The sequence below is a fragment of the Oxyura jamaicensis genome, chromosome 7 (genome assembly GCF_011077185.1).
Source record: "Oxyura jamaicensis isolate SHBP4307 breed ruddy duck chromosome 7, BPBGC_Ojam_1.0, whole genome shotgun sequence".
Classification (NCBI taxonomy): domain Eukaryota; kingdom Metazoa; phylum Chordata; class Aves; order Anseriformes; family Anatidae; genus Oxyura; species Oxyura jamaicensis.
In genome coordinates, this window is record NC_048899.1 from 29,588,712 (window position 1) to 29,611,758 (window position 23,047).

The 23,047-nt window shown below is 61.4% G+C and overlaps 3 protein-coding genes across 3 annotated transcripts in view; 2 read left to right on the plus strand and 1 right to left on the minus strand.

Moving 5' to 3' along the window:
* ARPC2 (actin related protein 2/3 complex subunit 2) overlaps nt 1-17,171 on the plus strand; it is a 31,297-nt gene extending 14,126 nt beyond the window's left edge. The window contains exons 2-11 of the mRNA XM_035330944.1: nt 264-351; nt 7,198-7,232; nt 8,250-8,362; nt 10,536-10,581; nt 11,171-11,357; nt 11,792-11,885; nt 14,069-14,195; nt 15,381-15,481; nt 16,174-16,274; nt 16,726-17,171. Of these exons, the coding sequence (XP_035186835.1) occupies nt 264-351; nt 7,198-7,232; nt 8,250-8,362; nt 10,536-10,581; nt 11,171-11,357; nt 11,792-11,885; nt 14,069-14,195; nt 15,381-15,481; nt 16,174-16,274; nt 16,726-16,750 (917 nt within the window). The 3' untranslated portion in view covers nt 16,751-17,171. The remainder of the gene's footprint in view (nt 1-263; nt 352-7,197; nt 7,233-8,249; nt 8,363-10,535; nt 10,582-11,170; nt 11,358-11,791; nt 11,886-14,068; nt 14,196-15,380; nt 15,482-16,173; nt 16,275-16,725) is intronic.
* Nucleotides 17,172-17,960: 789 nt separating this feature from the next.
* On the minus strand, nt 17,961-21,497 carry AAMP (angio associated migratory cell protein). The gene is made up of 11 exons (XM_035331405.1): nt 21,354-21,497; nt 20,961-21,113; nt 20,632-20,751; nt 20,318-20,457; nt 20,079-20,223; nt 19,831-19,914; nt 19,496-19,611; nt 19,215-19,318; nt 18,868-18,958; nt 18,413-18,567; nt 17,961-18,236 (listed from the first exon to the last, which is right to left on the minus strand). Exons 1-11 carry the CDS (start codon nt 21,439-21,441, stop codon nt 18,161-18,163), a joined length of 1,272 nt encoding a protein of 423 aa, XP_035187296.1. The 5' UTR covers nt 21,442-21,497; the 3' UTR covers nt 17,961-18,160.
* Nucleotides 21,498-21,671: 174 nt separating this feature from the next.
* LOC118169576 (U1 small nuclear ribonucleoprotein C-like) lies at nt 21,672-22,584 on the plus strand. The gene is made up of 3 exons (XM_035330945.1): nt 21,672-21,699; nt 21,922-22,312; nt 22,417-22,584. Exons 1-3 carry the CDS (start codon nt 21,672-21,674, stop codon nt 22,562-22,564), a joined length of 567 nt encoding a protein of 188 aa, XP_035186836.1. The 3' UTR covers nt 22,565-22,584.
* Nucleotides 22,585-23,047: the final 463 nt, after the last annotated feature.

The following is a 23,047-nucleotide window of genomic DNA, read 5'->3' on the forward strand; positions in this document are numbered from 1 at the left end:
GGGGGGGCTGGGGGCGGCGGAGGCGGTCACCTGCAGGGGGGAGGGGAGGGGGCGGGCAGGGCCCGGGGGGTGGGGAGGGGCTGCGGGGGCTGCGGCGTTGAGGGGGTGAGGGTGGGCCCCGGGGGTGGCGGGCTCGGGCCCGGCGTGGTGCGGGGCTGGGGCGGGGGTGAGGGGCAGGAAGCCGGCGGGTGGCTGAGCGGAGCCCGAAGCCGTCGCCGGGGGGCGGGGAGCCGGTTCCTGTCGCGCCCCTCGGTCGTCCCCAGCCGATCAGGACCCCTCGGGGGTCCTGATCGGCGGTGCGGGGCTGGGGCAGGGCGTGGGGCAGCTGGGCCGCACCTGCAGCGCCGCCGGGTTGCCTCAGCCCCCGGGGAGCCGGCGTTCGTTTCACTGACAGCGCTGCGCCGGGCTGCGAAGGCGGCTGTCTGAGCGCAGGGCAGCCCGTGGGCGGCTTTACGTGCAGCCAAGCTGCCCGTGTGGTCGCTGCGACCGCTGGCACGAGCAGCGCTGGGCACCTTTGTGCGGGGACAAAGCCCGGAGAAGCGCAGCACAGCGCTGGGATCTGTGGGGTGGAGCCTGCCCCGGCTGCTCTGCGAAGGGACCCCCAGCGGGGCCCTTTTCTGTGCCACTTTTCCCTCCAGTGGCTTCTGAAGCGCTCTGCCTTTTGTGCGCAGACCTGTGACAGAGGCCATTTCCTCCGTTCTCCCCTCTCGGTTGACTTCTCGCTCCTTTTTTTTCACGCCACCGCCTCCCGGGCTGCACTGCCTTGTGGGGTAGCCGAGCTGCCCTCCTCCCCGCGCTCAGGCTCTTTATTCTCCTCGAGTCATTTTAACGCAACAAGTTCCCCCGCGGCACGGGCACCGCGCTGGGAAGAGGCAGCTCCCGGGTGACTGCCGCGGCACCGCCTCCGTTAGGAACCGCGGCACGCCGGGGGGGAGCAGCGTGCGGCAGAAACGCTCGTTCATCGCCAGCTGATCCCGGGGCGGCCGGGCGTGCGTCCCCGTGCTGTGCTGTGGATGCTGGGCTGGCAGTGAGGGGACAGCGCGTGGCCACCGGGAGGTTGAACGCGCCTTGAAACCCCGACTCGGTGCAGCCCCCAGCCTCTGGGGTTTCCATTCTGCTGTGCACAAAGACCGGCTCGGTGATGTTCCTGGATAAACGCCGGGCCCTGAGTGTGTTGCTGAAGCAGGGGAAGTCGCTCGCTTCTGCATTTTCCTCCGTGCTCGCGCTGAGGCCCTGCAGCCCAGGCAGTCTGGAGGTGGAGACAAAGCCCTGAGGTGTGCAGAGAGGTGGATTTCCTCCTGGTCTCTGGGGAGCGGGCTTATGCTGTACTTATTCAGGAGAAATTTCTTCTCCCTCCAGCTGCAATTTCAGGGTCATTGCGGTGGCACCGAGCCCGGAGGCAGGAGGGGATGGTTCGTCCGCTCTGAAGCAGCGATGGGGCAGGTGCCGTGCGCAGGTTCCTTGGGGCAGCTGTGCCCCGAGCCCAGGACTGGGGCAGGGCAGGGCTTGCTTCCAAGCCCCGTGCCCGAGCCCCGCTCCGTGACATGGGTGGCATCGGTCCCCTCTGCCACGGGTGGTGGGCTTCTTAAATGTCATCCTCTAACTCCTCGTTTTAAACCAACTCCTTGCAAGCAGACCGCGTGCTTAAATAACGGCCTGAAGCTACTGGGGTCTGGTAAAATAACTGCGGTAGGAACGTGCTGCTGAAAGCTGGGAGTGCCCAACGGCTGAGGTGGGGAATGGCTGGTCCCCACGTGGGAGCACTCGGGGCAGCCCGGGACATCGGCTGAGCTTCTGCGGGTGTCGAGAGAACAAGCTGCCGCACGAGCTGTAGGCCGATTCACTGCGACTCGAGGAATCGCCTGGAGGCTGAAGTCACGCTCAGGTTTTCCCCTTTGCTGATAGAAACGGGGTGGGAGGAAATGAGATTCGGGGTTTTCATCTCTGTGTCCTTTCTCTGACTGCACAGAGAGAAAAATAAGAACCCCTTTTAAGTGTGAAATGCCGGTAACTGTCTGTGCCCAGTAAACATTCGCCCTGATTTGCCCTCCGGCGATGGCCCGCTCGGATTTAGCTGGTCCCGGGGAAGGTGTGGCACGGGGATTGTTTCCCTGGCTGTGGTTTTCCAGCCACACGCAGCGTGCCCTGAATGCTGGTAAATGAATTCATCGTCTGGCCCAAATCAAGGCTTGCTATTTACCCACCGTGCAAAAGGAAACAAACCTGCAGAAACGGAGAACGGGGTGACTCTTCCCTTGGCTGGAGGCGGAGGGCAGAGAATCTCAAGGTAAATTTGGGGTTTCTGTACAGCCTTTAGGAGGTAGCGGTCTGCAGGGCCTCACGGCTGCTGCCGTCGCAGGAAAACAGCCGAAGCTTCGACTTCCCTGCTGCGAAGCAGTTCCTGCAGGCTGGCTGGGGAGCTGGGCTGGCGCTGCCCGCAGCCACGCCGTGGTGTTCCCCGTGTGGGGTGGTTTGCTGCTCGTCTGCGCCGGAGCAGAGCGCTCCAGCTGCTGTGCCCTGGGCAGGAAGGCCGAGTGCTGGGTGAGACGGGGCGATGTGAACTCAGTGGTGTGACAGGTGGGGAAACAGAGCCTGGAGGCTGCTGGCTGTGCTCGGAGGGCGGAGGAGCTTCGGGTCCCACCGGGCTCTGATCGTCAGGCTGGGGCTGCGCTCCTCTGCCACCCCAGCCTCTCGCTGACACGGGCGCTTCAGGGGCTCTGGGCGAAGTGACCTCGGCTAAAACGAAGCAGGCAAAGCCGGGCGTGCTTAGCCCTGTCAGCTTCCCTGACCCCATTCCTTCCACGGGGGCTGCACGCCGTGGTGCAGCTCAGCACGGGAGCCGTGGCTCCGCACTGAGGGCAGCTTGTGGATGGCGCCTGCACAGCACCAGGCAGGTCCCTGCCCCGAGCAGCAGCACGAGGCACCGGAGGGAGGAGCAGCCTCGGCTTGCGGCAGTAGGCTTGTGCGGGGCGCTCTGTCATCGCTCCAGCCTCCGCTTTCACCTCGGGTTCCCATGAGGGCCCCGCTCCATGTTACCTGTGAGTGCTTCCCGAGTGCCTCCGACGCTTGGTGCTGGAGAAGAGCAGCTGCCAGGAGAGCCGCAGGGAATGGGGTGCGTGAAACGAGTCCCTTCCCGCAGGCTGCCTGCCCTGCTGGCTACGGCTTGCCCAGGAAAGCATCACGGGGCTGCTGCCCGCAGCCCTGCCGTGTCCCCGGGGCATCTCACCTCCTGCCCAGGTGTGGCCGAGGGGAGGCAGTCCCCAGCACAGCCCTCCCGGCCCCAGCAGGTCCCAGCCCTGCTCCACACGATGCTGGGGGCTGGCACCCATGGGGACCGCTCGCACCCGCGTGGCCCGGTGCTGCTCGGGTTCGTGGTGGGGGTGCTGGGCTCCTGCAGAGTAGCTTTTGTTGGCTGAGCGGGGCCCGGGAGCAGAGGAACTGTGTGGATAATTTTAGCCGTTGCTCATAATTTTTTTATTGGGGTGACCTTTCTGCAGCGAGAGCCTGCAGTCTGTCTCTGAATCTGGCTCGCTCTCCGTGCGTCGACTCCGGCGATCTGCGAGCTCTGCGCAGAGCTGGAAGCTCTCAGCTTTGACATATTCCCCACACCCCCTTTTTTTTTTTTTCCTCCCCTTCCTATGGAGCAAAATATTAGAATATCTACATGCCTGCAGTGTTTAAAATAATTGCTGTCTCCCTTTATGGGGTACAAGCCTTAATTGTGACGTGGGAGACGCTTCAGTCAGCTCAGGGTACGGCTGGCCAGGCTCACACTTAGATGCAGGCCAGTTTAATAGAGGAGGTGAGGGCCCTGCTTAATGACAGTCAGCGTCGTGCTGTCACGTATGGCTGAGAGCCTCCGCGGCCCGGGAGCAAGGCAGGGAAGTTTGGAAGTTGGCCGAATGAAAATTGAGGCAGTGCCGTCAGAGATTTGCTCTTGCTCCCAAGCGCCTGCTGGCAGCCCTCCCCGGGCGCCGTGGCCATGCTCGGATGTGCCGCCGGGGTGCAAAATGGGATTTGGAGCTGGCTGTGTGTTAGATGGGCTCGGTGCGGGAGCCCTTTGGAGATGAACGGGGGGAACGCGGGCAAGAAGACGCGGCCTGTCGGGGGCTCTTAGTGCTGTAGCGGGGGGCGGGGGGGGCTGGGTGCGCCTCTGACCCCAGACCTGCGGAGCATCACCAGAAACGGGCAGCTGCCTGCTCCCAGCAGCTGCCATCTTAGCTCCTGAGCTCAGGCAGGGCCTGGGCTGGGTCCTGGTGCGGCACAGAGGCAGCACCTCTCGTCCTGTCGGCGTGAGGGCTGCTTTCATCGCCCATGCCGGGCAGATGGCGGCCAAAAGGGCAGGCTGTGGGGGCAGCCGCGGTTCGGGTGGAGGTGGCAGGGCAGGCACGCTGCCTGCGGTCCTCTGGGCACGGCGAGGCTTGGGCCGCTGGCAGCACTGCCAGTCGGGGTGTCCCGGAGCTTTGTGCAGCGCTCCGGGGGGTCCCACGGGCACGGAGGGTGCCGTGGACACGTCCCCGCTGCTATTTGTGCCGGCTGAAGGTGGGGTTGGCGGCAGGTCGAGGGGAAGCGGCGGTGTGCGCGCCTCCGGAAGCGAGAGCGTCTCGGCGGGGGAACAGACCTGGAGTGGCGAAAGGGGACGAGTCGCCTGGCGTCGAAACGCTGGGGGTAGCTGGTGAGGTTAGCCAGAGGAATAAATAGAAGCGCTTTGAACTGCTGGGTCGTAGCGCTGCTGACCTGCGAGGGCCGGGAGCCTCCCTGCCTTCCCCTGCACGAGACTGAGAGCCATCCTGCGGCACGGCGCGGCACAGCGCACTGGGTCGGCGTGGCCGCCAGCAGCTCTGCATGCGGCTCACGTGAGCGCTCCCCCAGCAGGCTGCGTGCCGGGAGGCCGCTGAATATCCAGCACCGGAAAGTTGCGCCCAGTTACCCGCTTCTCTCCTAAATCTCTCTTCTCCTCGCCAGCCCCGAGGCCGAGAGCTGAGCCACCCGGAAAATCCGCGTTAAAATGAGCCGCTTGCGCGGTGAAACGCGCGGAAATGGGGCCGTGGCAGCCCTCAGCTTTTGTGTGCAGAACAAAGGCTGGCGTGCAAAGCTTTCAACCTGCTTCGGGTACGCGATCTCGGACAGCTTCCGAAATAACGTGGCAAGTCATTCTTCTCCCCTCTCCCGAGGTACTGCCTGAGCAAGCAGGGGATAATTGTCCTTCCTCGGCAAAATCGCTTCGTTGCTCGTTGTCTGCGAGGTGCTTCCCTCGCTCCTCGGGGCGAGAATCGTATCCAGAGGGCTGCTGAGAGCCAGGAGGCGGCAGCTCCGCGTGCGTGGGGACTGGGGTTTGAGCGATGTAACTCTCAGGAGACGGAGCCGAGCTTTAAGGATGCGTCCTCTTTAATATTCCTAGCTCTCGTGTGCCTGACTGCGCTATCTTTAAAGCTTCCTACATAGGTTTCTTTTTTTGTAAAATTTATATTGCCATCCAAGCTGATTCCCGAGTCTGAGTGTGGTGCTCTAAAAGGAGAACGCGTCTGCATCGACTGACCGTGTGGGAGCGCTGGGATTTTCTCCCATCTCTGCTTCGAGCAGTCCTCGGTGAGCAGCAGTGGTTTAGATGTGAGTCGGGGCATCGCTGCCCTCTTCAAAACCCGGCGTTAAACGTGCGACCAGGGAGGCTCCGAGCCTGCACCTGCAGCCTGGCTGGGAAGGGAGGACGAGAGCAGGAGAGGTCACAGGTAACCGGGGCAGCCCTTAAACGGAAGGGCCTGCCTTGGGTGCGCTCGCAGCGCTTCTTTCAAGCGCGTGGTTTTCATCTTCAGGGACGCAGCACAAAAGCCGGAGTCCCTCCGGTCTCCCAACAGAAAGGGCCGATGCTTTGCCCAGCTAATGACTCTCAGGAAGCAGCACCACCTCGTCCTTTCCACTTAGGATCCCTGGTTGGGGCACGATTCCTCCCTTTCCGCCCAAGTAAAACATAGCTGACCTGAGCACGGCCCGGGCTTGGTGCTGCTCGGCGCCTTGGTGTCTCTGCACTGCCTGCCGTTGGATTGCGCACGTCGTGGTCACTCCTGGCTTCCAGGAATGAGACTGCCTGCGGAAAAGCAGCTGGAAGAGCAATGCTTTCTGCTGAGCAGGGAAAAATACCATTAAAACCTCCCCGGGATAAGGTGAAAGAAGGTAAATACTGAGTTGTTGCTTCCTCCCCCCGTCTGACTTCCTCGGTGCGTGCACCGCGGTGTGCCTGGTACCCAGCGGGGTACTTGTGCCTTGACAGGGCAAGTTTTGGCAAAAGGACTCAGCACAGTGGTGGCTGAGGCCGCGGGGTTGGCTCAGCACGCTGGCTCTGGCCTGGGGAGCAGTTTCTGTTGGTGGTGAGTGAACTCTGGGATTGCTCTGGGCTGTGAGACAGGACCAGCATCGTTCGCCTGTACTCGATTCAGTGCTGGCTGCTTCTGAAACCAAAGAGGAGGTGCAGCTGACTGGCGTTTTTACCCTGTTCTGAGTCCCCAGCCCTGCTGCCAGTGGTGGAGGCAGCTCCCCGGTGGAGAATGGCCTATTAATAACCGTCCCCTTGGAGCTGCTGAAGCGCTCGTGTAGTGCCAGTCTGAACACATTCACCTTTCGGAAGCAGATTGCTCACAGGACCCAACTGTCTTAGAGGTCACGGACAACCTGGCAAATCCTGTTTGTTAAGAGGTTATTAAATCCGCCTATCTAAAGCATAAGTGACGTGCCGTAGGCTTGCGAGATGCTTTTGGTGCTGCCCTGAGATCCTAAAGAAGGCAGAGGCAGCGTTAGGGCAAACCCACATCTTTGTTTTTCCCTACAGTTTGCGGGGTGAGTGTGCTGGTTCGAGCAAACTCCTTCATAACGCGCAGCTTTTCCAGGCATGGCTAACTTCAAATCTGTAGTCTGATCTTAAAATCTGTTAGTGCGCCCCAAATAATAACAGTCTGTCAGCTTCAAGGCCTGTTCTGTGTCGTCTCTGGTAAGACTGGTTCTTAGAGGAAGGGGGAGCGAGCCGAGGCTTCTTGTCAAAGGTTATCTGCTACCTGAACAGCAGGAACTAGAAGGTTTTTCAGAGCTGCTTGTGAGAAATACACGACTGGAAATTAATCCTCTTCTCTTCACAGCTTGGAGGCTGCTGTTTGATTTCTCATTTACCTCCCTTGTTTTCTGTTTTTGTTTTTTGTTTTTTCCCAGAAATAAACCAGAGGCAGTAGAAGTAACATTTGCAGGTAAGTGCTGAACTCCCCTTACTTCCTTTAAGGCCAGTCTCAAGTGGCCTGCCCGTGGGTTACGCCGGGTGCACTCAGACTCACCCCGCACCACTGGCAGAGGGGAGAGCGGCGCCGGGACAGCTGTGTGAACACCCAGAGCTGGGGGTTGTGTGCTGCAGGAGCAAAGTCTCCTGTAGGCCTGCCCTGCTGTTTTCTCTATACGTCTGCCTTCCCCGGGACTTAGCCCCCGGCGGTGAGTTCAGCGGCCACAGCACTTCTTGTGTGAGCACCGGATAGCTCCGTTACCTCGCCTGCTCTCCAGCCCCAGCCGTGGTTCTGCTTGTCGTTAGGTCCTTAGCACCACCCGGGCAGGGTTGTTAGAAAGCTGGCTTGGGCTGACAGGCAAGATGAATTCAGAGCCTGAAGCTTCCTCTCTAGGCTGAGAAGCGTCAGGGAAGTACAAGAGTTCATCAGCAGCCCATGTCTCGCTTCTGTTGCCAAGAATCTGTGCGAGCCGCGGGGCTCCACGGGGAAGCGGAGCGTGCTGGGTGGCCGGAGGGCTGCCTTGCCCCCTCCTGCCCTCGCTGCCCCTTCTGCAGTGAAGTGGAAGCTCAGCAGGCAGTGGCTGAGCTGCCTTGGCTCTGCTGACAGGTTTTTTTCCTCCTCCAGGCTGCAGCTCTGGCCTGGTGGGCACATCAGTCACTTGCTGTGCTTAGCATCCAGACGGCTCCCATCTCCGCGCGTTTGTGTCCTTGCGTGCTGAATGCGAGCAGATTTGCCGGGGATGCTGAGTGACACCAGGCTAGATCTTCCTGTGATGGACAGATGTCAAAGCTGTTTCAGCCCTTTGAATGATAACAGGTCTCCCTGCGTGACGTTACCAAGTTAGGGGTTTCTTGTGGTGTGTCTGTGAGGGGTGGGGCAGGAGGAAACGTGTCACTCTATGTAATTCCTAGAACACACAGGGAAAGCGTTGCCCAGAAATAGGAAACGGTCCCTCTCAAGTTCCTCACGTTTTTCTCTCTTGCTTCATAGACTTCGATGGAGTCCTTTACCATATTTCAAATCCCAATGGAGATAAGACAAAAGTGATGGTCAGTATTTCTCTGAAATTCTACAAAGAACTCCAGGAACATGGTGCTGACGAGGTGAGTACGTATCTCTGGACATGCGGTGCCTTGAGCCTACAGATGTTTTATCAGCACAGGCAACGTCCTGGTGATGTTAGGGTCTGCCTTGCAGAGAAGCACCTGTACTTCCATCGTGTGCTGACGCTCCTGTGCCAAACTGGAGTCGTGCTTTGCGAGAAGACAAAATATGTTCCCATTCTCTCCTGAATAAGCAGTCATCTTTTCCAACCCTACAGCCTGAAAGGCAAAAGACATCACTAATTTTGAAAGTCCCTTCCAAAGGAGCGCGAGGCCTGGCAGAAGCAGTTCCCCTGGCAGATGTTCTGTGCCTGCTAGTGAGGGAAGGCATCGAGACAACTCCAGAGTCCCGTGGCGCTGCTCGTCTGACTCTAACCACGCTGAAGAGCAAGAGATGCGCTCCAGCTGTGTGTGCAGACCTTGATCTGCAGACGGCCTGGTTCCCTTTTTGCTGCTGCTGTGTGAAGTAGCAGGTTCAGTTCCTGTTGAATGGGCTCAGGCTGCGGAGGGCCATTTATGGTAGAAAGCAGGAGCTTTTCTGAGATGTGGTTGGGTCGCGAGGCAGGAAGTGTGACTCAGTTCCTGAGTCAGTTTTCAAATCTCCTCGTGTTAGCAAATGGGGTTCACCCTGCAGCTTTTTGCCACAGGGTGTCTGTCCTTGGAGGGAAACAAGGAAACCGTTCCATGAATTAGAGAGTCTGCCAAGGAGCAGGAGGCTTGAACCCAAAGTGAATTCCTGCAGGTTGCAACAAGACCTACCAGAGTCAGGATAAACACGTCTCGGCGTCCTGCTTTCTGCGTCCTGTACGTAGAACTTCAGAGGGAGCAGCATTGCCCCTGTGCCACAGGGCAGTGGGAGCTGCCCCACAAAGGTGCTGCTGCTGGAGCCTTCCCAGCACGTTTAGTGAGGACTGGCACGGCGTGTGATCCCAGGAGAAGTACCGTGGTGGGCAAGGGGCTGACGCGTTCTGCGTTGCGGCCAGGTAGCTGCCTGACACCAACAGCCGCCACGGTGACAGCGCTGTGCGGGCCTCTTTGACCCTGGCTGCTGTGCTCAGGCTGTGGCGCCACGCTGGCAGTGAGGGCAGCTGACAGCCAACTTGTCAGGCTCTGAGAGGAAGATGGGATCTCTGCAGGACTGCCTTGGGAGTGCTGACTAAATAGAAGTTACATTTTTAAACCGCTGTTTAACAAACTGTTTCTCTCCGTGCTTCCCTGGAGAAGATGGAGCTTGGTTCTGTACTTCCTCCGCTCGGTCTTTGGTGAAACCCCACTGTGAAGCCAAAGTGGGGTTTCTACTAAGACAGAGCATCTCCCCGGGCCACTGCAGGCAGGCTTTCTGCTGAGAGGAGGTTTTGGCATGCGGAGAGCCCGTGCATCCTCTTTGCGTGGTGGTGGGTGTCATCCCAGGAGGGCCAGTTCTGCCACAGCGTCGTTCTGTTCCTTGCGAAATACCTCCTGTTCCCGGCCCCCTCATTGACACAGAGCTGTGGCTCAGCCGAAAATTGCCATTGATGTAAAATTCAGCAGTGATTATGCCTGAAGAAAGGTTTTTGCCGTGCTGTGGGCGGCTCTGCTTCTGGGAGGCATCCAAGCTGCCTGGCAGTCTCCTCTCCATCCCCATCTGTCCCACGGAACGGGCTGAGGCCACGCAGGCGATCGCTCGGCCACGCTGCACCTGACCGCATCTCAGAGCGTGCAAGGAGAGGACCAGGGCATGCTTTGCAGGGCTTTCTGCATCCTGAACCCCTGGGGGCCGCCCTCAGGGTGGGAAGAGGGTTGTAGCCCTCTGAGCTGTTGTGTCCAGCTCTGCTGACCGTTCTCCTTTGAAGGCACGAGGCATGTGGAGGGGGTTTTCTTGCCCACACAAGTTCGAGACTAGCAAGAACTTTAAAAAGTTCTGGTTTTGACTCCTGTCCTGCAGCTTGTTCCCTGCCAGTGGGGTTCAGGGAGGAGCAGGCAGTACGACAAGAAGCCAGTGACGAAGCTGTTCGGCCATGCTCCGTTAGACTAGGGGAGGCAGATGCCTGTAATTGGCTGTTTCTCAATGGAGACCAAGCAAGGCCTAGGCAATGCAGGAGGGAACAGCTCAGACACCTTGTGCTTTCAGTGTTTTGGAAAAAAAATATCTAAATTTCAAACTTCTGAAAAAAAATGTCCGTTTCTTTCCTAGGTACTGAAGAAAGTCTATGGAAACTACTTGGTGAATCCTGAATCAGGTAACTCTGCTGTAATATTTACAGTGTGTGTGAACGCGGTTCCAAAGTGACTCAGGTCACCTCAGAAATGCTCAGACGAAGGCCGCGCTTGCAGAGCGTGCTATCTGCGTCTCTGCGCAGTGAATGGCAACTTAAAGGGTGGCTTATGTACGTCAGGGCTGAAGTAGCTCGCAGCACAAGCTGTAATTCTCAATGCAGCCCTCCCCCGGGAAGCCTCTGTTCCTCACGGCTGGGTCTTTGTTCTTTGCAAAGAGGCTTTGTGAGGCACGGGAAAACCATGGTTACCTGTGACAGCATCTCTTCCTACTCGCTGCACAAACTTGGGAGCGGCGCAGCCCGCACGTGTGTCTCGGAGCTAGGGAAGGAGCCCCGGGAACGTTGCCGTGGCCACGTGCCCAGTGGGAACGGCTCCAGGCCGCGGTGGGGTGGGCAGCGGTCGCCCCCGGGGCTTTTGGCAGGCCTCAAGGCAAAGGTGGGACAGGGGGTGGCAGGGGTGCTTGGGCTGTGGGTGTCTCTTTGCAGAAAATGCGTGCCTGGCTGCATTAAGGCCCTGAGTAGACGATTAAGGTTAGTGTCTGTCCCTCCCCAGGTTACAATGTCTCCTTGCTCTACGACCTGGAGAACCTTCCAGCAGACAAGGATGCTATCGTGCACCAAGCCGGCATGTTGAAGCGCAACTGTTTTGCTTCGGTCTTTGAGAAGTATTTCAAATTCCAGGAAGAGGGCAAAGAAGGAGAGAAAAGAGCCGTCATCCACTACCGGGACGATGAGACAATGTAAGTGTTCGAGCAGCGCAGGAGCAGAGTCAGCTGTCAGTATACTTCCCTCTTCTGCTCAGAGCTGTAGGATGTGGTGAAAAGTCAGGAGATGCTCTTGCCCTGTGCTTTGGCATGGAAATGAGGGCCTGTCCCAGGCTGTAAGGAGCCTAGGAGGGTAATGCTCACCCCTCAGGCTGCAGAGATGTTATACAAGAGCCTCTATTAGCAGTAGCACTTGTGGCTGCATGCAGGAAAGGAATCGGCCGCTCCCTACAGAAATGTTTTGCTCTGTGTAAATACTGTCTCGAGGGAGGGGAATCTTCCAGCAGGCGGGCCTGCGAGTGTTTGTTGCATCTACCTGACTTGTCACGCAGTTGCCTCCTCATCCAGCTGTAGTTCCAGCAGCTCTGTTCACAGCTGGGTTCTCCTTTCTCCCCCCCCCCCCCCCGCAGGTATGTGGAGGCGAAAAAGGACCGCGTCACGGTTGTGTTCAGCACGGTATTTAAGGATGACGACGATGTGGTGATTGGAAAGGTGTTCATGCAGGTATGGAAACAAGCATCGTGGGGAAAGGGTCTGGCCCTCAATTCACTCCTCACTTGAAGCAGCGTTGCAGAGCAAGCAGATGTTAGACAGGAGGGAGCTCGCAGGTGGTTTGATGCATGTAAATGCTGCGCGGGGCTCCAGTCTGATGGCAGAGCCGTGCTAACAGGCAGAGGCAGCTTATCTCGTAATTCAGGCTCCTGCGCTGACCTCCTAATTACTGATGGGCTTCCTGGTATGGGCAATCAAGCACGTTACACCCTGCAGATGGAAAGCACCGCGTAAATACCTCGGCCTCCGTGTGGAGGCCCTGTAGCACTGCTGGCTGTGCTGTGGGGGTCGCCAGGCAGCCCAGGAGGTGAGCGCGGCGGGGAGGCTGCAGGAGGGGAGGGCTGAGGTGATGGGCTGTGTCTGGGCGGTGCTGAGAGTCGTCTTCACCTCTTAAGTTTGTTCCTGCTAATGCCCAAAAGCTGCAGAAGGACTCAGGCTGGGAACAGCTCAGTGTGACTGCTCTTAGGTGCTGTGATGGGCTCTTGGGTTTGAGCTTCGCGAAGCTTAGCTTGTGGACTTGAATCAGTCCGTAATGCCAAGTGCTTCTGGTCTCAGCTGCCCTTTGCAACTGCCGCTCAGCCTGGAGGCGTTCAGAGGGCTGTAGGAAACGCTTGGCCTGTCTGCTAGTGCCTGCAGAGAATGAGACATCGGGTTTGCTTACAGCTGGGGAGGGCTCAGTTGGAGCTGGTGTGAGCATTCATCCGTGTTGCTGGCCAGCCTAGCTGACCTCCTGTCTGCTGACAGGCCTGTGGGCAGCGAGATACTGGCCCAGCTTGCTGGATACCAGTTCACCTGTGCTGCAGATCATTGCAACGGTCTGTTGTGACGGCAGCAGTGGGTGTCTTATCTCACGGCTTTGCTGTCTGCGTTTAGCTGTGGGCAGGGCATCTGCTCTGGTTTTGAGCTCTTCCCCCACCAGCATTGCCCGTAGCCCGAAATTGAGCTTTATAAGCCAGGAGGGAGGTGTGAAGTGAACAAAATGGGGTTTGTGAGGCTCCTGGGCAGAGGGCAAGCCTTCAAGGGAGCGGCTGTCCCAGAGTCTGCGTGTCCCACGTTCTTGGTTTTCACAACAGCAAATCCTGTTCCTGCCTGGCCACAAGAGTTTCCACTCTGAGTCACGCTGGCTCCTTCCCTCCAGCTATTGCTCTTGCGTAATATCCAGCTGCTTATCTCGGCTCTCATGGAGAAAATCTGGCCATTAACTAACCAGCGAGGCCATGTGAAACCCTTCACCCTCTGGTACGAGCAGGCAGAAGTGCAAGCTAAGCATTTCATTAAGGAAACCCCAGTGAACTACTTGGCTCTAACAGGAGCATGGGTGCTCCTGCCCTTCCTGGGGCACGCTGTGCTGAGAAGGGAGGAGAGGCCAAGGGCAGCTGCTGGTGTGTGGGCTGGGGGGCAGCGAGGCAGAGAAGTTGCTCTGCCTCAGAACAGGACATGGAGTCTGGACTTTCCCAGGTCTTTCCCTTTTCAGAGGCAGTCCTGAGATGCAGAGCCAGTTTATTCCACGTGAAATGAATGTTTGCTGCTCCCTGAGAGGTTCCCTAGTAGGAAACCTAGTAGGAAAGGATCTCCCTGCCGGGAGGTGTTGTTCCAGGGCTTAGGGAGGAGCAGGCTTCGCACACGAGTTTCAGACCCCAAAGATGCCTTTTATTGCCCAGGTAAAGCCACCTGGTGGGAGATGCTTTCTCAAAGGGCAGAGCCTTTAAACCGTGTGCAGTGGAGACTCTGCAGCCCTTCTTGAGGAGTTCCTTTCCTCGGAGTGAGGGGTGCTGCCCGCTTTCCCTGGAAGCATTGATGGTGCTGACTTTGCTGTAAGAGCTGTGCTGTCTCATCTGATTGCTCAGCCTGAGGTGTCCTACGCACACAGTACTTCCACGTCCCCTGCCAGTAAATGTGGTGCTGAAAGCTGCCCCAGCTGAGGGTCTGCTCTAGGGACACGTGTACACTCAGGACAGCCACGTGTCTTCATCTGGGTTGTTTTCCAGAGGCCTGACCTGATGAATTTGGCTCATGCGGAGAAAGCTGGGGAACTTCTGCTCCATTACCCTGCGGGAGAGGGGAACCCCATTTGCTTTCCTGTCCTGCAGCCTGTAGAGCTGCGGCGGTAATCACCGTGTTTTTGTCTCGTTCAGGAGTTCAAGGAGGGTCGCAGGGCCAGTCACACAGCCCCACAGGTGCTCTTCAGCCACAGGGAGCCACCCTTGGAGCTGAAAGACACAGACGCAGCCATCGGCGACAATATTGGCTACATCACCTTTGGTAAGCAGGCAGCTCTGTGGCGTGGGGACACTCAGGGAGGAGGGAGGTTCCTGCTGCTGTATGGAAACCAAGAAACAGTCCACCTGCCTTCCGTGTTCCAGTGGGTCACTGCGCCTGAAGGGATGCCAGAGCTGCATTCTGTATCGTGCCCCCTTCCCTCCATCACATCCCTTTGCAGCATCAGGCCACCTCAGCTCCCCACGGGGCCTTAGGCGTGGGAGTGGACAGTGAGCCACATGCTGTCGGGACCGAGTGAAATTTGGTGTGATATTGTGGAAACCAGAGGCTTCTTTCTCACGGGCATGTGACTGTGTCTGTGGCTGGTCCAGCTGCAGCCATCTGTGCAGTGCTGGACCAGCAGCAGTCATTGGCAGGAGCAGAGCTGCGAGCTCTGTCTCCAGCTCTTCCTCTCTGCTCTCGGCCAAACGCTTCTGTCTGATGAAACGCCTTCCCCTGCCTGCAGAGGCACCGCTTTGCTGGCCAGCAGTCATCGATTCCTCCTGGACAGCAAAGGTGATGGCAGAGCTGAGGAGTCCAAACCCTGCCCCTGTTTGAAGGGAGAGAGGCTGGGGGCCCTGCCTGGATCTGCTGGGAGGTCTCAGGCCGGCATGCCTGCGGTTTGGAGTGCAGACACTGAAGGGGGAAGCAGAGCTAGCACTGCTCTCCTCCCACGCTGGGCACGGTGCCCTGAGTTCGGGGCGCTTCATCAGGCCCAGCAGAGCTGCCTGCTGGCAGGTCTCGGACTGCCAGCGAGACCGCTTCCCGCTCTGGGAGCGGCTGCCCCGGTATCTGATCTGGCGGTCCCAGGTGAGATCACCACCGGGACAAAAGGTCTTTCAGCCCCGGATCTGGGACACCGAGGTAGCAGACACAGACACATCCATGCAGCCCTTCCTAGGGTGTCGTCATCTCTGGGCACTCGGCCTCGCCTGTCCTCCAGCTGTGTCCAGGCTGCTGCAAGAGACTCGGGCACATGACAGCGGGTGGGAAAGTGCTGCTAAGCCCTGTGTTTAAAATCACAAGTGGTGCTTAATCCTGATTATGCAGCTCGGTAATGGGCTCTTTGTAGAGAGCAAAGCCGGCATCCAGAGCAGCGTGTCCTGAAGCCTGCGGCACCAGAGGAACCTGAGGCCCTTCATAGCTCTGGGAGGGGATAACGGGTTTGTGTGGCCGCTTTTCTTGCAGTGCTGTTCCCCCGTCACACCAATGCTGCTGCCAGAGACAACACCATAAACCTGATCCACACATTCCGGGACTACCTGCACTATCACATCAAGTGCTCAAAGGTACCAGGGGGGTGCGGCTGGGGGGGGCACTGGGAGGTTTGGCCCCTCTCACCTGGGGACTGCAGAGGAGAAGCACAGAGTAGGGGCGCTCTCCTCCCCTGGCCCTGAGAACTGAGTAGGGCCCTGGCGTTGCCCTCCCCAGTCACTCGGGCTCACAAGCGGCACATCACCACCTTCTCCCTGCTCTTTGGTGCTTCCCATTCAAGCAGCAAAGTAGGATTTTTCTCCCTTTTCAATCTGTGGTTTCCTTTCTTTCTGGGAACAGAAATGAGGGAAATTGCTCAGAGACCTGGCTTTGACGGGAGGTCAGTCAGCAGTTTTCACCACTGTCTCCCTACCTCCACTCATCCTGCAGGTCAGGGAGGCTGAGCACCTGCCAGGGCTGTGCAGAGCTGGCTGCTTTCCCACTGAGGAGCACAAAGATGCCTCCTACCTGGCCCTCCAGCAGCCGCTGGCCCTGGGGCAAGTCTCCCAACACCCCCAGCTCCCCGGGAGGCTGGCTGTGAGCAGTGCCCGGCCAGCAGGAGTGGCATCCCTTGCACGAGGCACTCGGGTGGCAGCTGATCTCTGCTGCTGTGCTCCTGGTCCAAAGCCAGCTGTGAGCATCCTGGAGCTGTGGTTAGCTGAAAGATTCACCTAAAATCTCAGCTGTGAAGACAGGATCCTGAAATGGCCCCGTGTTGCTTCTGCAGGCCTATATTCACACGCGTATGAGGGCGAAAACATCGGATTTCCTCAAGGTGCTGAACCGTGCCCGTCCAGACGCAGAGAAGAAAGAAATGAAAACAATCACGTGAGTGGCAAAGCGGGGCCAGGCTGAGCGGGCAGCTCTGGGGTGCTGCGGGATGGCCAGCTGGGGGCCTGATGCGCGGTGCCTGCAGGGTGTCCTCCCACCCCCGGGGCATTTAATGTGCTCCTCAGCCCAGCAGGGAGAGTGGCCAGGCCCTTCCTGGCAGCTTGCAGCTGCTGGAGCAGATTCCTCCTGCCTGGTGTGTCTGCAGCTCCTCAGAGCCTGCGGCCAGCAGCCCACCGGGGGTGGGAGCATTCCCCAGGGACTGCCCCCAGTTGCTCTGCGTTTGGTGCAATATAAACACCCCTGAGCCCCGAACTGGCATTATCCATGTCTGTGAGAGCTCAGTGCAAGCATCTGCTGGACAAAACGCTGCCCGGGAGCTCAGCAGCCAGGCAGAGGCAGCCCAGAACAGCGCCGGAGGCCGCAGTGACATCTCTCTGTATCCTTTCAGGGGGAAGACATTCACAACCCGTTAACACCAGGGTCACGGAGGCTGCCGTGGAGGATGAAGGTTGGGGCACTTGCTACCCGATAATCGTAGCTTTTAATGTTGCACCTCTGTGGGCTCATAAGGAATTCAAGCAATCGGGGTCTGTTTGTACGACAGTTTGGGGAGTAATCTGCAGAAACGAGCTGTGCTTGCGAGGACTCGATCGTTCCAAGAAACAAACCTTAATTCCAGTTTGATTGACTTAAATTTCTTTTCTTTTTTTTTAATTTTTTTTCTTTTCAAGCTGTTTCGCTTTGCAATATGTTACCGGAAATAAGTTGCAGTATTTCTTATGAAAATAATGCAATATTAACTTGTTTTCTTCTGAGTATTTGAGTTCAAAACTCCTGTATCTGAAGAAATACTGTTGGGGTTCATTAATAAAGGAGATCTTTCTATCTTAAGGAGCTGTGGGCTTTTGGCTTGTCGGTGCACGTGGCTGTGCCAAGGGGGGGTTGGAAAGACAAGCACAGGGGGGAGTTAGAGCTAACCGTGGTGGGGGGAGAATTCCTGTGTCTTGGAGCTCGTTACCTTCTCAGTCATCGGGGCTGAAGTGCCCAGGTCCTGGTGCAGCAGTGACCCACCTGAGAAGCAGCTCTTCTCCTGGGGAAGGGGAGCCTGGAGTCAGCACCCTCTCCCCCCAGCAGCTGAAGGCTGGGAGGCTGTGCTGTGGGGTCTGGGCGGCTGATGTGCTGTGTCCTCCAGTGTGCAGTGCCAGCCATCCCTAAGAGGCTGGGAGAGCCCCCCTGCCCCCAGCCAGCGGTCTGCACCTTCCCTCCTGCCTCACTCCGTAGCTCTTCTGCCAGGAAGGGCAAGGATTTGAGGCTCTGCCTCCAGCCAGACCAGCCTAAAACCAGCTGCTGCCGCCCCTCAGCTCAGGGCTGAGCTGTCGCTGGGGAATGGGGTGTCCCCCTCTGCCCCCACCCAGGGCAGCCGCATCTACTCCTGTTCTTCAGGAACCCTGCAAAGGCGTTGGCATAAAAGGTCCCTCGGCTGCAGGAACACACCTACCTGGGGGGCAGGGGCTGCCCTGGGACCAGGCAGCACTAGGAAACCCCCTGCTGCAGCTACTTCCTGAACTTCCTTGGGGTGGGGGAGGTGGGTGGCGGGCTCCTGGAGCCCCGTCCTCCCTGCGGAGGGACAGAGCCCAGCTCCCAGGTCCTCTTCCTCCCCAGCAAGCAGAGCGGAGGGGGTCCAGTTAAGTGAAATAATTTATACAATTAGAAGACATTTTCATACAAAACCCCAGCCTCAGCCCCCAGACAGCGAGGGCAGAGTGGGGCAGGCTGGAAAATTACGAAGCACACGCTGGAGAAGGGCGGTGCAGCCCCTCTCCCCTGTCCCGCTGTACACAGGGCGCCCAGCAGGGCCGGGGCACCGTCCTCCCACAGCGGCCCTAGCGGTCGGGGCGCTGCACGCAGAACACTTTGGCTTGGTGGTCGCCGGAGGTCGTCACCACAATGGAGGCATCCCTGGGGGGGGAGACAGGGCTCAGAGGGGGCTGGGGGCTCCTGGTCCCTCAGCTCCGACTGCCTGCAGTACCCCAGGACCTCAGAGCAAGCCCCCCAGAACCCAAACTCCCAGGGCTTCCCAAAGGTTGGGGAAAGGTCCCTCGGGGAAAAAGGGGGCCTGGGGCTCCCCCGCTCACTTGTTGATGGCAAAGTCGAGGATTTCGGCAGAGTGCCCCCGGTACTCGCTGATCATCTTCCCCGAGCGGGCGTCCCAGAGCCGCACGGCCCCGTCCAGGCTGCAGGTGTACACCACGGCCGAGCTCTCCTCCCACAGCAACTGCACGATCCCTGACTGGGGCACGGGAGCAGGGACACAGCAGAGTCAGCAGCGAAAACATCAGGCCCAGCTCCCCCATGCCCCCACAGCACAGAGGAGACGGCCCTCGTGGCCCAGCTCTGTGGCACATCCCCTGTGCGGGCACAGCAGCTGCCTCAGGGGAACCCCAAGGGCCGAGGGAGAAGCACAAAGCAGGAACCAGCCCCAGGCCAGCCAGGAAAGCCCCTGGGCTCTCAGGGAGGCTTCGCTAGGTTTCCAGAGGTCTCGGCTGGGCTCAGACCCCCACAGGCCAGGAGAAGGGGTACAGGGCAGTACCTCATGTTGGCATTTGTGCCTCAGGGTCTGCGTAGAAAGGTCGTAGATAGCCAGCGTGCCGTCCAGGTAGCCCACGGCAGCCAGTGGCATCCTGCAGAGAGGGGAACAGGCGTTATGGGGAGCTGGAGGAAGCAGGGAAGGAAGTGTGTGAAGGCACCACAGGGCACCGAGGTGATAAGGGACGACCTGACGGCCAGGGCTGGAAATGAACCACCCCCATCAGGACCCAAGAGCCAGCAACCAGACCCAGGTTCCCGGCAGAGAAGACGGCGTCCTGGTAGGAGAGGTCCCAGCAGCCGTGCCTGCAGGACGCCCCGTCCCAGCGCTGCACCTCGTCCCCCACTCACACGTTGCAGAAGCCCAGCGACTCCACCGAGTTGGACTCGGCCTCCTCGCCCTCGCCGGCAGGGGCCTTGGGGGCCGCGCTCTCCATCTTGAACACGCACACCACCTGGGGAGAGAGCCCGTGAGCCCCGCCGCAGCCTCCAGTCCCCCCCGCAGCCGGGAGGCGGCGGCTGCGCTGGCCGGGCACGCCTCCTGCTGGCCACCGGCGGCCACCGCAGGCTGCTCGTGGCTGGCGGAGGCCCCCACGCGGGGACACCCACCCCACAGGCGGACGCGGACTCACCTTGCCTGTGGCGGAGTTGACCAGCTTGGCGTGACAGTCCACGGAGCCCGTCAGGATCAAACTGCCGTCCTGGTTGCTGGCCACGCACGTCAAGGGGTCCTGGTGGCCGTCCTGGCCTGTGCGGGCGAGCGGGAGAGGCGTGAGCTCCACCTTGTGCACCCTGAAACCCACGGCGCCTCCCCCTGCAGCCTTGGCACCATGCAGGCCCCACGCGAGGGGTCAGGTAGTTCAGCCCCCGGGCTCAGCAGGTGCTGCCTCTTCACGACAAAGCCGAGAGCCCGCCGGCAGCCCTTCCCCAATTAGCACGCGCGGCAGGTGATTAACTTCTTCCCTACCTTTCAGGACGTGCAGCGAGGTTCCCTGCTTCAGATCCCAGATGCGCATGGTGCCGTCCTCGTACCCCACCACGGCTCGTTTCCCTAGGGGAGACAGAACCAGGGGACTGAGCCAGAGCTCCCCGCACCCCTCGCTTCCTGACAGCGCAGGCTGCACGCCCTGGGGTGCCCCAGCTCCAGAAGAACGAGGTAGCAGCAGCACAGTGACATTCTGACGGTCCCCTCCCCGGAGGGCCCCCGCGCCTCACCGTCAGGCAGGATCCTGCCACACGTGGCCGGGCACGCCGGGCCCTGGAAGGTTTTGCAGTCTCCGCTGGGAATCTTCCACATCCAGGAGTTGCCGTCGGCCGTGCCCGCCAGGAGGACGTGGGCTTGGGGGTGCCACTCCATCCACTGCGCACAGAGGGGGACGGGCAGCGTCACGGGGCGGCGTCCCCCAGGAGGAGGGGAAGCAGCGCCGCGTCCCGCCGCCAGCCCGCGAGCTCACCTCCAGGTCCCCCACCTCGAAGGACCACACTTCTTCCTTGGCGTCCACCCGCCACACCTTGATAAGCCCGGACATGTCGCCCGTGGCCACGAACACGGAGTCGTGGCTGAAGCCAGCGCAGGTGACCGAGTCCTTGTGTCCTAGAGGCGGCAGGGAGCAGAGGCCGCTCGGTTAGCGAGCACCAGCTACAGAAGATGACCAGCTCAGCTCCAGCAGCTGGGGAGGAGCGCGTCCAGGGCGACGAGGCCGGGAGGGGACGCGGCCGTTCACTTGGGCAGCCCCCAGCAGGGGGTGCCCCAGCCCGAGCTCCTCACCTGAGCACTCGAACAGGAGCTCTCCGTCGCTCAGGCGCCACACGAAGGCCTTGTCGTCCTCCCCGCCCGTCACCGCCAGCGTGTTCGTCTTGGGGTCGAGGCTCACGCAGAACACAGAAGCTGCGCGGAGGAGCAGAGGGAGGCTGCTCAGCGGCTGCGCACCCCCACCAGGAACCCAAACCCAGCGCTGGGAGGGCTGGGGGAGGTCCGGCCGGCGGGGACCCCCCGGGCACCTCCTTCCTTTAGGGCAAGCCCGGACAAGGCCCAGGGGCGCGGCGCTCCCCGGCAGCCCCCCCGTTAGCCCCGCAGCTGCCCGCGGCCCAGCTCACCCGAGTGCAGCGCGAACGTGACCTCGCTGTCGTCCTGCGCCTCCATGCCGTCCTCCACCCCCTCGTCGTCCTCCGTCTCCCACGCCTCGCCGTCGGGCTCCTCCGCCCCGCCATCCTCGAAGTCCACGTCCTCCATCTCGTCGGCCAGGTCATCTGCGGGGAGCGGGGCTCAGCCACCGGCACGGCCCGGCCGGGAACCCGCCCGGGGGACCGCACGGGGACGGGGGGGCACCGGGGACGGGGATGGGAGGGACCGGGAGGGAACGGGGGGGACCCGAGGGGGCCGGTCCCGAGGCCCCGCGGGCGGTGCGGGCCCCGGTGGTGGTGGGGGCGGTCCCGGTGCCGGTGCCCCCCCCGGGGAGGCCGGTCCCGCGGCGGCGCGCCCCGTCTCACCCGGCCCGGGCGGGCCCAGCTCCACCACCTCGATGATCTCCTCGTCGCCGTGGAAGCCCAGCGCGCCCGGCCCCTCGGCGGGCTCCATGCCGGCTCTGCCCGCTTCCGCCCCGCCCCGCCGCCGGCTTCCGCCGTTCCGCCGCCGCCCCGACCAATCCGCGCCCGCCTTCCTCGCCCTCGCCCCGCCCCTTCCCGTGGGCGGCGCGGGGCGCTCTGGGAGTTGTAGTCCCCCAGCGGAGCCGCCCGCGGGCCGGCCCCGAGCGCCGCACTGCGGCTCCCGGCGTGCAGCGGGGCCGAGGGAGCCCGGCCCAGCGCAGCATGGCGGCGGCGCTCGGCGGACTGCGCGGTAACGGCGGGCAGGGGGCGAGGGGGAGGGGGGGGGCGGCCGGGGGCGGCCTCGGCGCTTCGGGGTCCTGAGGGGCGCGATCGTGGTCGGCGCGGGGCGGGGCGGGCCCTGGGACACGCCCCCGGGCGGGGAGGACACGCCCCCTCTGTATAGACCACGCCCCTTTCCGTATAACACGCTCGTCAACGTTAGACCACGCCCCTTGTCGGTCACGCCCCCAAGACCACGCCCCTTCGGGCTGGGCGCGCTCACTGCTTTTGGCCACGCCCCCTCTGTCTTGGCCACGCCCCCGCCCCCCGGTGCCGGGCTGGGGTCGGGCACCGGGACCGGGGGCACCGGCCCCGGGCGCCCCCCCCGTGCCCCCCTCCGACCCCCCTGTCCCCGCAGGGCTCCTGGCAGCGGCCGGCAGGGGGGCACGGGGGGGGCCGCCCCCTGCCCTCACACGGCTCCCGCGGCGGGGCTGCCACCGGGCACCCCCGGGACCCCCCCCGGAACCCCCGGGACCCCTCCCGGGCCCAGCGGGGCCCCCCCCGGGGCAGCTGCCCGAGGGCGTGGAGTACATCCCCACGCGGAAGAAGGGCAAGAACCCCATGAAGCCGGTGGGGGTGGCATGGTGAGTTGTGGGGGGGGACGCCCCCGGTGTGGGGGGGCGGGGGGGTGTCGCGGTGCCCCCCCCCGGGGGCACGGCCGGGTCCCCACGCGCTGCCCCCCCCCCAGGGCCCTGGGGCTGCCCTGCGGCATCCTCCTGTTCCTGCTGGTGAAGCGCGAGGTGGACAGGAACCGCCTGGAGCAGCTCCGGATCCGCCAGCAGATGCTGAGAGCCACCCAGGGCGACTACGAGACCGAGCGCTACCGCAGGGCCTAGCCGGGACCCCCGCAGCCCCACGGCCACCACCCCGACGGGCCCGAGGAGGGGGCACCCCGCAGCTGGGGGCACCCCGCGGCTCGGGACCCCCCCCCCCGGCGCCACCCAGGGCCGCCACAAAGCACTCCGGGGCCGCCCGGAAAATTAAAGCGCTTTATTCAGCACGTTTTGTGACGCTGCTCGCCCGCGCAGGCCCCCCCGGGTGGCCCCGCTGCCACCGCCGCCGGTGTCCCCCCCACCCCGAGGCACGGCTGGGGCCGGGGGGGGCCACAGTAAGGCACTGGGTGAGGGGAGCCCCTGGGCAGGCACAGCCCGGGGCCGTTAACCCCCCCCCCCCCCGCGGCTTTGGGGCCGGGGGGAGCCCTTCCCTCAAGGCTGCCTTGGGGCGGGGGTCCCTGAGGGTTTGGGGGGCGCTGGGGGCCAGGCGGGGCCGTAACTGGCTCCAGAGCTTATTTACAAGCGGAGGCGAGCCCCCCCCCCCCC

What these genes read in the sequence shown, in the direction of transcription:
- AAMP (XM_035331405.1), bottom strand. Translation starts at nt 21,441, where the DNA reads ATGGAGCCCGCCGAGGGGCCGGGCGCGCTGGGCTTCCACGGCGACGAG. An exon ending in TGGCAGGATCCTGCCTGACG is followed by an intron (nt 19,915 to 20,078) that starts GTGAGGCGCGGG and finishes TGTCTCCCCTAG; the next exon opens with GGAAACGAGCCGTGGTGGGG. An exon ending in CTCGACTTTGCCATCAACAA is followed by an intron (nt 18,237 to 18,412) that starts GTGAGCGGGGGA and finishes CTCCCCCCCCAG; the next exon opens with GGATGCCTCCATTGTGGTGA.
- LOC118169576 (XM_035330945.1), top strand. Translation starts at nt 21,672, where the DNA reads ATGGCGGCGGCGCTCGGCGGACTGCGCG. An exon ending in GGCGCTCGGCGGACTGCGCG is followed by an intron (nt 21,700 to 21,921) that starts GTAACGGCGGGC and finishes CACGCCCCCAAG; the next exon opens with ACCACGCCCCTTCGGGCTGG. An exon ending in AAGCCGGTGGGGGTGGCATG is followed by an intron (nt 22,313 to 22,416) that starts GTGAGTTGTGGG and finishes CCCCCCCCCCAG; the next exon opens with GGCCCTGGGGCTGCCCTGCG.